Source organism: Mesoplodon mirus (assembly GCF_964341445.2).
Source record: "Mesoplodon mirus genome assembly, chromosome: 9".
In the NCBI taxonomy this organism is placed as follows: domain Eukaryota; kingdom Metazoa; phylum Chordata; class Mammalia; order Artiodactyla; family Ziphiidae; genus Mesoplodon; species Mesoplodon mirus.
The window spans coordinates 35,544,334-35,562,268 of NC_138985.1; the positions used below are offsets into that span (position 1 = coordinate 35,544,334).

The 17,935-nt window shown below is 36.1% G+C and overlaps 1 protein-coding gene across 1 annotated transcript in view; it reads right to left on the bottom strand.

Moving 5' to 3' along the window:
- Positions 1-384: 384 nt before the first annotated feature.
- The window catches only part of SEMA3E (semaphorin 3E), a 273,154-nt gene continuing 255,603 nt past the window's right edge, over positions 385-17,935 (bottom strand). Inside the window, exon 17 of the mRNA XM_082632907.1 lies at positions 385-4,916. Coding sequence (XP_082489033.1) covers positions 4,464-4,916 — 453 coding nt within the window. The 3' untranslated portion in view covers positions 385-4,463. The remainder of the gene's footprint in view (positions 4,917-17,935) is intronic.

A 17,935-nucleotide genomic window follows, 5' to 3' on the forward strand; every position in this document is an offset into this window, starting at 1 on the left:
TATAAAAAATAGCAGAGAAAACGGCAATTTAGATACCAGTCGAGGCTTGTAAAAATCATAAACACCCTATTAGTTACCATTTTAAAGGCATTCATTCTCCATATCTCTTACCTGGATGATGCAGCTTTGAAAGGGATTTCTGGATGCTGGTCCTAGAAACATGATGTGACATAAACAAATCCAACTGCTGCAAGGTATTGAGATGAATGAACTCTCCTTCATAAGAAAGTTGACTTACACATTTGAAATGAAAGAGAACTGAATTCTTTTCTAACTTCTTAAAAATTAGTGCTTGTCTAACACTGTATGTTTACGTTCAGCCTGACATGTTATGAAACTGGGGTTCAACTGCCAAAAAGTGAGAAAACACTCCTCGGACAGCGCTCAAGGGTTTACAAATATTTATTTATTTATCCTCTAAGTTGAACTAAATAGAAATTATACATAATGGTACAAATTCTGCAGTGTACAGTGGCAGATTCATGCAAGAGTCAAAGAGACCCATTGTCAATGGTCTTTGTAGCTTGCCACCAGATGGTAATAAGTCTCATGGCTTATCATCAGTGAGAAGAAACAATATGGCACATGCTGTGATGGACACAGGCAAGCAAATAAAAGGAAGCCATACAGACAAAAATACCCCAATACAGTCCTCCAGCTTGTAACTAAGCCATTTAGACACAAACAGAACACACTGAGTTTATAATGAAAGCCAAAAAGATAACGCTATCTTCCCAAGAAAAATAAAATAAACATACCAGCTTACATAACATACTACAATCAAAAGTGTTTCTGGAAAATCTATTATTTATATCTGATTCAAATGCAACAGTTGTTGGCCTGAAAAATGAGCACTGCTTTTGAAGAAGTACCTCTATGTGATACTTTGCTCTAAGAAAAATAACAGCAACTCCTTACAGGCATCATGACTGTGGCACTTTCTCCTGGGATCTCAAATACCTATACAATGCTAAGTGATATTTTTAATACATCAGTCAGGCTGAAGACAATTCATTTCAAGGACAACAGCTGCTGTGTTTGTTTCATGCTTACCACTAACACTCAAAACAATTTACTGTAATTTACAAATTTTACAAATGTCCATAATAACTATGAAGATTTACAAAACCCTACACCTTATAGCAAATATTACACACTTGATTAAAAACATCCTAAGTATTTAACTAACTTTAGGAAGGAAAAAACTCTAAAATATATTTGGAATTGCCACTTACTAAGCAGGCAAAGACTTTCTGTTCCCTTTTTGCTAGAGCTCTTATTAGTGTTTATTACTATTTTTAATTCCTGTTTCTCCAAGTTGATAGCTTTGCACTGAAATATTCAGTAATAACCACAAAAGAAAACATTAGCAATGTAGAATGCTAGATGTGGAAGAGACCTCACAAATCATAAAGTAAGATCCATTCAAGCTGTAATCCTTCTAGCTAACAAATCTCCATCTCTAGCTCAATGGGTGACACAAGACTGAAAACAGAGGTGCACATTGTCCTATGCCAAACTCACTCTATTCACAGGTCCTCTCCCTCCCCAGAGAATAACATAGAAGACAGCTGAAGAAGGAGACTGACCCCACATTGAGGTGTCCCTTTGAATCTAGGATGGGTAGTTATGGGTTATGATTCTTTCTCAGCTGTGTGTTCCCAGAGGGCATGGGGTCTGGCGAAAATGTGCTGGAGTCAAGGCAGTTGACTAAGTATGTGCCCTTCCTGAGTTCAAGAAAAAGGGGATAAAAATGATCAATTCACTTGTGATTTTCCAAGCTTGGGCATGTCGCAAAGGAGATTCTAAATTTGATTTCTAATGCCAGACAGAACAAAAGATTGCAAATATGTTTTTGTGGTATGTTTCAGATTCTGAAGAAGGACAGGACAGCATAGGTTGTTGATTTGTCTTTTGAGAGGGCAATGGAGATTTATCTTAAAGTATATCATGATGTGTGTGTGTGTGTGTGTGTGTGACTGTGTGCCTGCACTCATGTATGGGGGGAGAAAAGAGGAGGGAGGAGCCGGCGGCAGGGAGACAGAGAGAGAGACAGAAACTGAGAAAACAGAAAAATAAGTATGTATGAAATTTAGTGCTCTCCCTAAACTGTGAACTTGTGTCCTCAAAATTTTCTAATCAGGCTTCTTTCAAGTTAGCATTTTAAAAAGCTTTTTTCTTTTTCTTGTTAAAATAGTCATCTCAGTTTAGTTGAACAGCTTGTAAGACCATTTATTCTTAAGACTTACATCATAGAAAAGTTATTTTCCTTAGTCTTCTCTCTTCAGTTACCAAATATTTTAGTTCACAATTGACGTTACTGCTACCATTATTATTATTATTATTTTTTTTTTTTTTTTTTTTGCGGTATGCGGGCCTCTCACTGTTGTGGCCTCTCCCGTTGCGGAGCACAGGCTCCGGACGCGCAGGCCCAGCGGCCATGGCTCACGGGCCCAGTCGCTCCACTGCATGTGGGATCTTCCCGGACCGGGGCACGAACCCGTATCCCCTGCATCGGCAGGCGGACTCTCAACCACTGCGCCACCAGGGAGGCCCGCTACCATTATTATTAACTGCTTGTGTGTGTTATTTAAAGTGATAACTACTTACACCGCAACTGCCTTATTTTTAAAAAATTTTGAATACAGGAGAAAATCCTACTTTCCCTTCTCTTGTGTTAATGGAAGAATATTTTCAATTATGCTTTGCCTTATCTGTTCACTTTGAGTATTTCAGACATAAGCTTTGCTAAGGACCGTCCCTGTGATTTGTGGTTACGGTTCTATTTCTCCACGTTGGGCAGGCTTTTATTGAAACATATACAGTTTTTGGTTAATACTGGTGGGCAGCAATGACCTCCAGTGGATTTCTAGGTAAATAACAACTGCATTTTTCAGAGAATGTTAATTTCCAATATATTTGTTTCCTTTAGGACTTTTGGAGCTTGGCAGCTTATTGAATGAGCTTTCCAAACTTTCTTAAGTTTGTTAATGTTTGAATGAAATTGCAAACCATCAAAAGTTATCAACACCTTAACTTTCTTAATTGTATAGCCTATAAGCTAATTTTGAAAACTGAAATTAATGTTATTCAAAATTAACATTTAAATATTCATAATTGTGTTCATGTGTAATTCACTTGCTTTTAGTTTTTGGTTAAATGAAAACTCTCAAAATTTCATATTTTAGAAAGTTAACTAAAGTAAAACAGAAGAAAAAACTTCAGGAAATAAGCACTCTCAAAAATAAAAACTTCTGATAAAATTTATAAGAAAAAAGTTAAGGTGCTCTAAACATCTCAGTAGTTAAGTGAACCTCATGAAACAATTTTCCTATTTGTTAATATAAAATTGAAAGGAAATTTTGATATCTGAGAGCAGAATGCTTTACTTTTTTAAAAATAATAAAACATGTTCCTGGAATATCTTTTAGATTTCACAGAAGATTATTTAAAAGGCATAAAACTTAAGTTTTAATAGAGCTTCAGTGCCGTAGTATCTTCATTTTGGGCTTATGAAGTAATAATAAACATATTATCTCCACTTTAAAACATGATATAAGCATTAACACATTTTTACTCCAGTTAGTTTTTTTCTGAAAATGAGCTAGATATAGTTACTGAGAAACTGGTTTCAGATCTTTCCTGGACAATCCATAGAATTAAAAAAAAGATAGGAGAATATACCTTTTCTACCACAAGAGGGCAGCAAAAATGTTTTCAGTTAGAATCTGTCACTCCAGCTGTTCTGACATATTTTGCTGTTTTTCTGAGAAGTTACCTTAACTTTCTTCTTCCTGCACTGGAGTGAAATTGAAAGAATGTGTTTTCATCCTGAAACAGAACTATTGTGAATGTGGTTTAATGAATGTTTTATGAAAAGCACAAGCCTCAAGGTGACCACAATTTTTCCTTCATGGTTTACGATAATTACAACACACCTGCTTCATAAAGCTCATGGCTTAGACAACACTAACACAATAATTCTTAAAGACTATGGATGGTTCACATGAGAATGTTAAAGTATCTGATATTCTATATATTTTACATCGTGGTGGAAAGGCAAAATTCAGAACGATTAAAACATTTATTTTTGCCATGATTATGAAAATCTCTAATTTTTCAGCAATATTGCAATAATCTTAAGTCTTCCCAGGGTAATAATAATTGCCATGGAAAAGCAGCCAAGTACTCAGAGCTATAGCTATGGTCACCTTTTGATAAATATAATGTGAAATTATCAAGCAATACATTGTTTTTAAAAAATTAGTTAATTTTATGTAAGATTCAACCAGTCAAATGAGTATATAGAATAATTTATCATAACACCTTTATAGTCCTTTCTGTATTACAGAAATCTCTTTTAAGTAATGCAAAGAAGGTGGATGGTTTCTCGTTCTTTTTTTCTTTTTTTTTTTAGTTTCTAAATATAAATTCTTCAGAAGCCAGTAGATGGTTTCGCCCCATCAGGAGTCCAGCACATGCCTAGGCAGGCGATAGTGCTCAGCTTTGGGACGGAGCTTCTTTTCCTGTGGGTTGGCATACTTCCACTTGGAAGGGGACATTTTAAGCTTTTTTCTCTTTTTATCCGTGCACCATACCTTTTCACAGTATTCTTCTACTCTCTGGAAGTTGCTATAACCAATCAGCTGCAAGAATTCCTTGTACCAGGGTTTTGTTCCATGTGGGATGCTGCTCTGAGCAGGACAAGGCATCTTGTGAGGCCCGTCCTCTTCGTAGTCTTTGTTAAACATTTCCTCCACTCTCTCCTCTTCCACAACCTCCAGGGTGATTTTACGGATTGTATGGACAAAACTATGTTCTACTGTCTGGCAAAAATAGGTCCCAGCATCCACTTTGTGTACCCTTAGGAAGAGTAAACCGAGGTCCATCTTAACCATTCTGTCATCTGTCTTCACCTGCAAGAACAAGAAAATCAATGGCACTGAAGTATTATCTAGGACAAAAGAATGCCAACCTATAACCCTTTCCACTATCTAGAATTTTTTCATTTTTGTTATTGTATGATGAAATCCTAAAAATCATATATATAATTATATATATTATATACCTATTATATGAGTATATTAACTATATATTATATAAATGTATATAAATTATGTTAGTATTTTATTTATATATTCATATTTTAATACATATATTTCTTTTATATTGTTATACTATATATAAATATAATATAAATATATATGAGAAAGAGGTAAGTAATTACATCAGGTGTGTGTGTGCGTCCTGAACTTATTTATATTGAGATCACTTCATATCAATGACTTTGAGGTCAATTTACATCAGTATTGTTAAGAGCAAACTGAGACCAGTTCAGCATAGCACTCGAAGTTTGAGTGAAATGAAGATTTGTCAAATTTAATTTCTTTTGTAATGCCAGAACAAATGCCATTGCTCACATTATTATTATTATTATTATTATTATTATTATTAGTTCAAGGGTTCTTATGTTTCCCAGATCATAATGATCAATGTACCTACAAGGACCTGTGTTGAGAGAGCTGGGATACCTATACTCTCTCTCCTTACCGGAAAAAAAAAAAAAAATCCATCCATTCCATTTCACTATTTTTTGCTACATATTTCATGACTGTTTCTTTGACCTTATCTCATGGCAGTCTCCCCCAAATCCTTCTTCTTTCTGTTTCTGCTTTCATGCCCAACTTGATTCTGTTTCAGGACCTAGAGGGACTCCCATACGGCTGGCTCCTTCTCATCTCAAAAGGCTGAACTAAATGTCATTTCTTCAGGCCTCCTTCACACCCAATGTCAAAGTATCCTCCTTCCCTTAATACCATCATCTCACCTGTTAACCTTTGTACACCCAAGCCTGCAACACCTGCAAATACATAACAACAGTCCTGTAATACGTTTTCTTATACCTGGTATCTTTCTCCTTTATGTCAACATATGGGTACTATTTTACTCTTCAAAGTCCACTCCCTTTCGTCATGCTCCTGATTGAGAATTTATTCAGACTCTATTGCTCCTCTGAGCAGGTGAGAATTGCTCAAGGAACCAGATTCTGCCTCTCTGACTGTCTATCCCAAAGCAGCTTAATGTGGTGTTTCTCACTAGGCTTGGTGGAAGAGGAACACTTCTGGAGATGAATGAATTTTCTGGAAGGATTTCTTAATGTGTTTATTTGCATGATAATCAATATAAACTAATACACTCTATTTGGGATCGTGTGGAAGATCAACCTCATTGTGAGTGTTTGTGTTTATTTTGAACCATTTTTAAAGCTTGAATAGTTTCCAGCTGCTGAGAACAAAGGTAAATTTAATATGTTAATGATACATTCCAGCCATATGAAAAACAAACAACATCCCTACGTACTAATGTACATAAAAAGTTTTGAAGTCACTTGAACAACGTGTGGGGGGACTGCGTCATCATATGGCACAAGGTGCTGTGGATAGATGTTTTACACACACACATACACACACATATGTGGTAGTCTGTATTCCAAAATATGTTCATGGAGATACCTTATTTCAGCGAAAAAAAGTCATCACATTAAATAAACATTTAAATGATGCATAATTTATTTACATTTTATTTGTAAATTTATTTTCATTCTATATTTGAATAAAAGCTATGAGCACAAAGAATGCATTTCTTGTTTCAGTCTTATGAATATTTGATGAACATTATAAGTGATAATAGCAGCCCAAGAAAATGTTTTACTTTTAAGGGCAGGTGGTGGTGGGAACCTATACGATACTAGAATCAAACCTTCCTCCTCACAGCTGCCACTGCTCTTGGCCCCTGAACTCTCCCCTTATTTTGCACTTCCAGGTCTTATTCTGGTCTTAGTCTTTCTTTCCATTAGTTGAACTCCTTTCTGTTGTTGGGAACTCCACCCATCCACTACTTAACAAAATTCCTTCTAGGCTTAAATTTTCCCTTCTTAAATGAATACTTTCTTTACAGCCCACAAAAATCTTTTGTTTCGTTTTGTAACTCAATAGCATTCACATCTGTAGTACATAAGTTGGTATTTTTATTCCTCTTCAAATTATTTTTCCATACAATTTTAATCTCTTGAACCATATACTAAGTTTCATAATGGCAAAGGCCTATCTCCTAATCATTCTGAATATTCCACAGTGAGTGCTCAGAACACACTGAAAAATGAGAACATACTAATTAGTTCATAGTGCACAAACATGCAAAACAATGGGGTATACCAGTAAAGATATATCCAAAAGTTATTCACTTTTTCTAGGTAAGTTCAATAATGACTTGGATAGAGAGGAAACAAGCATGATTTCAGGAGCAGTTACTAACTAATGAAAGAAGAGGTCTGTGCTCCACAGATACACAGAAAAAACAGTTCCAGGACACTGTCTTCCCCTGAAAAGAATCTGCATACAAACATCATCACGAATATGATCCTTTGATCTCTCCCTACTATACCTCCTGTGAGAGTGAATAATACATGAGAAAACACCAAAGTCATCTAACCTAGTCTCTGGCATAGAGCAAGCAGTCTATGAAAGTGTTTTGAAATAAAACAAAAAGCAAAAATAGAAATAAATACAAACCTTTCATCACTGGATGAGAAGTACTTTCTTGTTTTTTGTTTTCTGTTTCCAAGTCTGGTATAAAAAGCAGGTGTTTCTTTCATAATCAGAAACCCAAGTTTGAGAAACTGCACTGCGTATAGATAAAGTCCAGACTGGTTCAAAAATGTGGAAGCATGACAATTACAATGGGAATTGTCCTACATCATTTATTTGCATGTTATAGATAGTGCCTGTCTTGGAACTTTGGTCTCCCCTCCTGGTTACAGTGAATCATAAATTCAGGAAAAGATGTTTTGACTCTTGAGTCTGGACAGCTGTACACTATGAAGGTTAAACTGCTTTGAAAGTTAAATATATTTTCCATGGCCTTTGAATGCCTAAAAATAAAAAATGACTTAGAAATTTGTATTTGAAGTCTTTCCACGATTTAATCTTTCCACTTTTGTTAACATGGATACCTTCAACATCAAATCTTTATTACAGAATTGTTTTCACCCAGCTGTTCTGTCTGCAGACCAGATTTCCTTGGTCAAGAAGACGGTACATAATACATCATTTTATCAAATATTCTTATAGGCAATCTATAAAAACACAAAATCTCTTAATGAAAATGGTTTTAATATTCTTAGCTATAAAGATTGATTCAGTATGTTTCATAATGTCAAATAAAAAAAGTAATTGAACAAAGAACCCTGCACATCTGGTAGCTAGTCAGGAAGAAGCAGTGACTTCCATGTGTATCAACCATATGATATGGTTCCACACTTTTTATAGGAAATGGACAGACATAGGCCTTGAATTGGTTAGTTCAGAATATATTTAACAATGAAATCAGTTTTAGTAAAGAAATAAAGGCCAACAATTTTATGTATTTGTTTGTTTATCTGGCCTTCTTTCAATTAAAAAATTTGCTTGACTTACAGAAAATGTATCATATATTACAGTATAAAAATAAAATTTTCCTTTTATTAAAAACACTTTCCAATGTGAACTTGCTATATGACAGAGATGATTCCCCAAGAGACACAGGATGAATTACTTAATAGCTCATTTGGGGAAACCTACCACACTATACAGAGAACAAGTAAAGTTGTATTTACTTCAGATTAAAGATCCAACTGGAGAAAACGTAAATCTAACTCAAGAAGATGCTGAGAAGAAAGTTATCAAAAATAAGAACTCTATACTGTGAAAAATGTATTCAAAATATCAACTATATCAAAGAAGTTTGGAATATTTATGTTCAAGAATGGATTAATGTACACAGAAGATGCAAAGAATTCTTGAAAGTCAACAAAGAGAAATAAAAGGTGGAATGGAAAAAGCATATAAATAGGCAATTCAGAGGAGAAACCCAAATGTTTAGTAAGTATGCAAACTTAATGTTCAACTTTACTAGTAATTTTAGGAATGCAAATTTAAACAAAATACTACATCATACCCAGAAGAAAGGCAAAAAATAGAAAATACCAAATATAGGTGAGGATATAGGGAAATGGGAACCCACATGAACTGCTTTGAGAGGGCAGATGGTGCAGAAATTCTGCAAAGCAAGCTGGAAATAGTTATAGGAATGAAAGATGTTGACAGATAATAATTTAGAAATTTTCACTCAGGTCTATAAGGGGTTACCTGCAGAGATGATCATTAAAGATATGGTAGTGAGGGCTTCCCTGGTGGCGCAGTAGTTGAGAGTCCGCCTGCCGATGCAGGGGACACGGGTTCGTGCCCCAGTCCAGGAAGATCCCACATGCCGCGGAGCGGCTGGGCCCGTGAGCCATGGCCGCTGAGCCTGCGCGTCAGGAGCCTGTGCTCCGCAACGGGAGGGGCCACAACAGTGAGAGGCCCGCGTACCGCAAAAAAAAAAAAAAAAAAAAAAAAAAAGAATATAAGGGGACTTCCCTGGTGGTCCAGTGGTTAAGAATCCACCTTCCAATGTAGGGGATGTGCATTCTATCCCTGGTCGGGGAACTAAGATCCCACATGCTGTGGGGCAACTAAGCCCACGCATTGCAAATACTGAGCCTGTGTGCTCTAGAGCCTGCGTACCACAACTACTGAGCCTGCACGCTCTGGAGCCTGCAAGCCACAACTAGAAAGAAGCCCACATGCCACAACTAGAGAAGTCCGTGCACCGCAACAAAGAGCCCATGCGCCACAGCGAAGGATCCCACATGCCGCGACTAAGACCTGAATCAGCCAAATAAATAAAATTAAAAAAAAAAAAAAAAGAATATCAGGATGATCAGGATGAGGGGAATAAGAGGACAGAGGATGAAAGTAAAGATAATGTTTGAACACAAAACTGCAGACCATAAGGCACTGAACAGCTACTCTAATTGGAGTATAAATTCAAAACTAAATTTCCTAGTGACCAAAGGAAAGAGGAAAGTATGATAAATTCTGAGATCCAAGTGTCTCTAAAATATACTTTTAAAGTTACTTTCTGCATTACCATATTACTTCGTTTAATCAGATGTCCAGAGTCAGACTGGTCTCAGTGGGATTAAACAGATCGGGATCTGATTCCATAGATCTAGAAAGATATATGTTTAATTTTCAAAGGTGTTCAGCATTCTCTTGGAAAATTAACAGAAGAGAGTTCTACCTGAAACTCTAGATCCATTCTTATGATCACATAGCTGCTTTATATTTTCCCTTCATACAACAGAAACTGTCTTTGCCATTGCAATGGAGAAAATGAAATTAATAAGCTATATTGCTAATTACTCCAGAACTAAAATACGCGGCATATGACATTATAAAAACATGCTTGTCAAGGTTCAAAAATGTAAGTTTTGAATATTTACCTGCAAATAGTTGTTAGTTTAGAAAAAATGAGAACATTTTTTAACAGACTGAAGTAGAAACATCAAAACTACTAAACAGATGTTTCAAACGAGGCAAAGAGTTCACATGCTTTAATGTTATGATAACAAGAAAAACAAAGAAATAATATTCACGTGAAACAAATCTGATGCTTTCAAAACATGTAAATAAAGACAGAAATGTAAACTTAGGGCTGTCACTGATCCCTGTCATGGATTAGCTAGCACTGGTGAAGGTCAAGAAAATATGAGTCATCTAGCAAACAAGATGGTACAATGAAGATAAGATTTTGCTTAAAAAGTTTCCGAGTTCTGACTACAAAATGCAACGGCAACATTAAAAGATGTAACCTGTGTACCCGCTTTTCTTTCTTTTGTTTTTACAAGAGAAGCTGTCTCCATAATGTATTGAATCATCAATAAAATCATGCTTTCATGGAGACTGTACAAATTTAGCATAGATGCAATGAACTCTAAGTTATCTAGAAGGAACTGCTGACTGATAAGTTAACTATGCCTTAGATTTCTCAACAATATTTAAATAACTTTGATGAATTTATCCTACTCAGTAGGTAGTCTGGAGATGAAGTTAAGAAGTGACAAATTTTGGGTATAGAGTTAAAAAAGAATTGAGAGAGTAAAGTCAAATTGAAGTTCTGGAGTTTTGCTGTCAACTTACATCCTCTCTTGAATTTTCTACAATAAACATGCACATCTGAGCATTATTTAAGCAGTCTATACGGTGCATAAAATTGATACTTTATTTTTAAGACCCACAAACACACAAAAATAGTTTCCCTTAAGTAGAGAATCCCCAATGGAAAGGATCAACAAAGATCAAGGGGGAAATAAATCTTCCATGCTTACCAAGGGATAAATTATGATCATGGTCTTATGGACCAGCAGCTTACTGGCCTGCCTTATACCACTTTGGCATGGGCATGAAGAATATTTTACGCATTTTGGGATTGCTCTGAAACTCCCCCACTTGGGATTTATGAACTCCTTCCTAGAACCCAACCTTGTTTACAGTGTCTTTGGGATGCACATTTGTTTTGTCAGTAAAGAATAAAATCCCAAAGAACACATTCCAAGAAAATATTCATTTTGTTTGGTTTTGCTGAAAACTCATTCCAATGAAATTATAGTGCTCAGCACAAAATGAGGGCTTGGTTTTTCATGAAAAGATATTTTGTCCCAAGTACAGAGGTACTTAATAAGACTTTACTTGTATATGTTTTCGTTTTGAGCTCTTTAATCAGAGGTCAATACATTTCCTGTAAAGGGCTATAAAGATGTGGGGCTTCATATGTCATATGGTCTCTGTTATAACTACTCAACTTTGCAGTTGTAGCATGAAGACAATCATAGACACCAGGTAAAAAAATGAGCGTGGCAGTTTTCAAATAAAATTTTATTTATAAACGAGGCTGAGGGCCAGATTTGGCCCTCAGGTTGTACTTTGCCAACTTCTATTTTAAATTATTGTCAAGGTTCCAAAGACTATTCTATCTTCAGGTTAAAAATAATATACTCCAAACTTAAAACATTCAAAATGAGGAGCATAGTAACGTGGGCAGTTACACTAATCTGAGTAGCTTGAAGAAACTATGGTTTTCTTTGTCAGGATAAGTGAAAATTACACACAGTGTAATTTTAAATAAATTTAAATAAATATTTAAATAAATATTTAAATCTAAGCAAATCAATGCATATTTCAATTTTTCAATTACTTAGTTTTATTTCATTAAAAAAATTTTTTTAAGATTTTTTTTTGATGTGCACCATTTTTAAAGTCTTTATTGAATTTGTTACAATATTGCTTCTATTTTACGTTTTGATTTTTTGGCCCTGGCATGTGGGATCTTAGCTCCCTGCCCAGGGATTGAACCCATAACCCCTGCAATGGAAGGCAGTCTTAACCATTGGACTGCCAGGGAATTCCCTCAATTACTTAGTTTTAAAATATAGTGCGCATGCATTTTAGAGAAAGAGAAATACATAGAGGAATAATGCAATTTTCCAACCACATGCCTTAACAAGTATGGATGCCTTTCCTTTGGGATGTTACTCAGAATTAAATTTTTGCAATTATTTTGGAGGCTTGTAAATTCAAATACATCAAACTGCAGAAATTGAGACTTCATAAACTAGGGTATATCATTTCTGGGTGATTTAGTTGTGTTTCTAACAGTTTTGTCCTTTGCAATCACACAAACATACTTTATACCTCCTTCATAAGTGGAAGATTTGAGCTGTATTCCAAATTAAAATTATATGTAGAAATATATACGGCCACCTAATTTAAACAATTATAGAAGGCCTATGGAACAGCTAAACTAGGATTCTGTAAATGAACTTACCCTTATCCACATACATAAAATCTTTCTTTTCTTTTCTCCTCAGTTCAGAGAATGAGGGCTCTTCCTCTTCCTTCTTAGAATCCAAGCTGTCACTTCTGTAATGATATTCTCTCCCATACTCTTCATCTTGCTTCATCAATTAACTGCACATTTTCTTCTTCATGGCTACTTCCCTTCAGCCTCTAACCATTACCAAGTCACTGTTTTTCTTAAGCCAAAAAAGCAAAGCAGAAGTTCTTTCAACTCTCGTCTCCTACTGTTGACCTCTCTCAAACTTCTCACCTAAACCTTTAGGTTGAGAACGCTATACGAACTGTTTCTAATCCCACACAGCCCCGTGCATCAGTGTCACTTCACCTGTTGCTAGATGGCTCCTGGCTTAACCATTCTACTGAACGTTCTCACTAGAGCCTGGGCACTTATTTTCTGAATTTTTCAACGGGTGCTGTTTGTTACTTTGTCCTTATCCAATTCCTTTTCTCTGAGTTCTACTATACCACATCCCCACCTGCACCATCTCTACTCCCTCAAGCTATACTACTCTAGTGGTACTTACCATTTGTGTACTTTACATCAGTTACTTAATTTTATCTCTGTAATTCACATAATAATACTAACTACCGCAGAGAAATGTTGTAAGTTTTTAAAAAGTTACTACACATGAAGCATTTAGAACAGTACAGGGCACATAGTAAGCACTAAATGAATGTTAACTATAATTATGACTTGTTTCTCTAACGATTTTACTCTTCATATTTTGGAGTTTTTTCTTCTCCTATTTTTTCCTTATATGTGCGTTTTCCCCTTGCTTCTAGCTTTAGTTCACAATGCTTCTTATTTATTCCAAGCCTCCAAGGCAGGCTATGGCAGTTAGAGGCACCACTGCAGTGTAACTAAGGGCCTAGGGTTAAAACCAGAATATCTGGCTCAAATTCAGTCTGATTTCACAAGCTATGTGATATTGTGCAAGTAACTCAATCTCTGCGCTTCAGTTTCTTTATCTATAAAGTGGGGACAATAATTCTATTTCATAAGGCTGTTGCAATGATTAAAAGGATTACTATAGGTAACATTCTTAGGACAGTGTCTGGCACACAGTAAGCCATATTGAAGTATAGATGCTTGCTATATTATTCTTACTTTTATTATCTCCATGAATTTACTGCCTCTTTGCTAATGTCTCTCACATATCTCTTGCCATTCCAAATCTTTCCTTTGGGCTTTATATTCCCAGGCATGCATATACCAGGACAGCTCTGTCTGCATGCTTTACAGGAGCCCCAATTCAATACGGCCAAAATCAAAGTCTTCCTTTCCTCCCTGTATTCTTGGAATCACATCACTGCACCATCAACCACACAAACACCCAAACCAGGAACCTATGAATCACTTTTTTTTTTTTTTTTTTTTTTTTTTTTGCGGTACGTGGGCCTCTCACTGTCGTGACCTCTCCCGTTGCGGAGCACAGGCTCCGGATGCGCAGGCTCAGCGGCCATGGCTCATGGGCCCAGCCGCTCAGCGGCATGTGGGATCTTCCCGGACCGGGGCACAAACCCATGTCCCCTGCATCAGCGGACTCTCAACCACTGAGCCACCAGGGAAGCCCATGAATCACTTTTGATCATTTCTCTTTTATCTCAAATATCAAATGTACTCAATGTTATCTCATAAAAATTAAAATCTGTCTTCTCCCTTCCTACTACCACTGTTTAGTTTGATCAAAACTCTTTCATTTGACCACTGAAATACCTTCTTAAATGGTCTCCTTGACATCTTGCTTATCCTCCAAGCTGGTAAGCCAGTTTCTAGAGTAATGTGTCTAAACAGTGTGTCTAAGGCATTCTCATTGGCTTATAGATAAAGTGAAATGGTTCCTTAGTGGATCTAGTCATTTTTGCATCCTCATGTCCTCCACAGATCTACACTGACCGTATTGTTTGTCATCTCCAGCACATATGATTACACCATTCTTTCTGCTAGTTGGCTTCTATTTATCCATTAAAACACAGCTCAAATGTCACCTCTGCCTTGGATCTTTTCCTAAGTGTCCATAGTGCCACGTCCACACCTGACCTGTCCATTGAGACCATTTTCTTTTCCCGTGGTTTCATACTACGTTGTAATGAACACAATATATTATAACTATCTGTTCACATTACTGTATTCACTGTAAGCCTATAGGCTTCGACAAGGCTAAGGCTATGATTTGTTCACCACCTATTCAGCTAGGCTCTGAATGAATATTTATTGAATTCAAAACACTAATTTTAGACACTTGGGGATGAGAACAGAAGGTTGAAAATGCATTCCTTCTGAGATATTAAATACATTAAACAGCCTTCAAAATTTTCAATAATACTAAAGAATATATGTGAAGCACTTGCTCTTATGTGTATGAGGTGGCCACTTGCCCATCCTTTGACTTCGTAGGTGAAGGGCACACTGACAGTTAATGCTGTGCCATTGAACATAATGATGTATGTCCCTATCATCCCTGCTTCCACCTTTATCTCCACACCCACATGCTACAGTCTTAATACAATAACCAAAGTCATCTTTTTAAAACCAAATTTTGATCATGTCATAGCTCTCCTGAAAACTACCCAATGGCTTTCTATTTAATTCAGAGCAAAAACGAAAGCCCTTTATAAGGGCCTACAAATCCCTGCATGAGCTGGCCCTTTACCTCACTTTTTGACTCAGTTTATTAGTTTTCCTATTGCTCTGTCTCCTCCAGCCACATTGCCCTCCACTCTGATGTTCTTCTAATATATCAGGTGCCCTCCTGATGAAACAGGGCCTTTGCACCTGCTGTTCTCACTGTCCAGAAAGCCATTATCCAACACTGTTACATGGCTTATTACCTCACCTCTGTCAAGTCATTTGCAAATGTCACTTTTTTGGTGAACTTCTTAGTAAGGCCTTCCATGACCACCCATTTAATATTGCAACCTTTCCCTGCAAGTAATCTCTCTTGTATTTTTCTCCTTACCATCATCTGATACTTTAAATAATGTTCATACTTAGTCATATTATTATTATTACTATCTTTCTCTGTTCTCCAGAGTACAAGTTTTACAAAAGCGGGACATAATAGATGCTCACTAAATAAGTTTCAAATAAATGAATAAAGTGTTATTTTAGTTAAAACCCAAGAAAATGAGGTAGAGTGCCAACAAAGCTGAAGCAGCATGCTCCACTAAACTCTGATGGAAAAAAATATAGATATATATTTGTACATATATATATACATACACACACACACACACACACACATTTATATATCTGACAACAGGAGCATTTTTCAGAAATCAAATTCCAGAACTTCTTCACTGAACAGTTTTCCATTTGCCCCATGCTAGTCAGAGCATGTGAAACTGTATTTAGAATTCTGATTTCAGAAGATGGTGTGATTTAGTAGAAAGAACTAAGAGACCTGGATTTGAATCTGCCTCACTATCTATGAATAACCAGGAAAGTGATTAAACATTCTGTGTCTCAATGATCTCATCTATAAATACATTTTTAAGAATAAAATGGTACATTTTATAAAACACAGATAGCAAATTCCTAGTTACTTGGCTGATGAATAAATGTGAAGCAGCTCAGCTTAGGAGGCAGGAATACCTGAGTTCAAACCTTGGGTCTGTAACTGACTTTATGAGCTCTACCTCTTTGAGTTTTAGTTTCTGCATTTGTAAGATGAGGATTCTTACGCGTAAGGCGCAGCTGTGAGATCCGAGAATAATAAGGTAAGGCGCCTACCCCAGTTCCTGTATACAGTAGATGCACATTAAAGAACAGCCTCATCTCCCAAGTCTCTTCTATGAAGGCTTCTCCCCCAGGATGTCATAATCACGATGCACACCATAATTAACCAGGTCATCAAGCCAAGGGAAAATGCTCCCTTATGAAGTACTTATAAATTAGGCTTTCCATAAACATTTCTGGAATTAATAACATGTTACGTTTCATATGCGTTATTTAAGGAAGCAAGAAACTATAAAATGCACATTCGAGAGAATTGCAGTGATCCAGTTTAGAAACCAGATAACTGAATTGCTAAAAGCTTTCTAGAAATTTGGTTATGGAGCATTTCTACATATTAATTGGAGCAAAAACATCATCCACCTGAATACATGATTTCTGGACAGCTCAGGAGAGTTGAGGGTGCATCTGTAAGTGGATTCCAGACTCAAAAATAGCAGTTCAATAAAAGGATACGACAATCAAAATTTTTCAGAAAGGCTATGGTCTGACCGTGGCTTGTAGCATCCAGGATGAGCCTTGACGGCCATTGTCAGGGATACTCTAAAAAAGCATACCCACATGAGTTAAGAATTGGACTAGTTGAACTTAAACATCCTGTGCAATGGTCAAGATTTGATAATAAAATTATCTTATATGTCTTATAGTAACTAGAATGCAAAAATGGTCCAAACTCTAAATGCTAAAAAAACTCAACAGACTCTAAAAAAACTCTGAAAGAATACACATGTAAAGTCATTTTGCTTTGTGTACACAGCAAGCACATTTAGCTTTTGATGAAGTCAGCAACTGTGTGTTTTGTTTTGTTTTAGATTGTGAATAAATCAATATATATTGTTATGTCTACAGAAATCAAGCACTACCTGATTATGATACAACTTGTCATGCATAGAGTAAACTCAAAATTTCAAGTACCAGTAAATATACCAGGGAAATTGGAATGTAGTTGAAAATAGGGACTAAAATTTGGGGAAAAATAAGTAGATTATGTTACTATGATAAAGAAAGTTAAAATTGAACACTACTGGATGCAGCATGTCAAAATGATTTGGTAAAATTTTCCAAATGAGGCAGATTACGCTGAGTTCCAAATCAGAAACAGAACATACTGAGTGAAGAAAACTACTGATGAAAGAATTACTTCTCTGTCTTCCGAAGCCATTCAACTGGAGGAACTATAGAATATTCCCAGGTCCTCTCCTGCCAAGTCAGTTACAGTGGAATTTAAAAACCAGTTTTATCTCAGATTTGTGCAATGGAAAATACTTCAGTACTAAATCAATAATTTATTTCAGTGCAGTGTACTGTAACTTTTTTGGACACGTATCTATTGTTATGATGTCATGAAACTTTAGGAGAATTTTCCTCTCCTGATTGCCTTTCTATACTATTTCTAATAGCCTTTGTTAAGCTGAGGTATCAT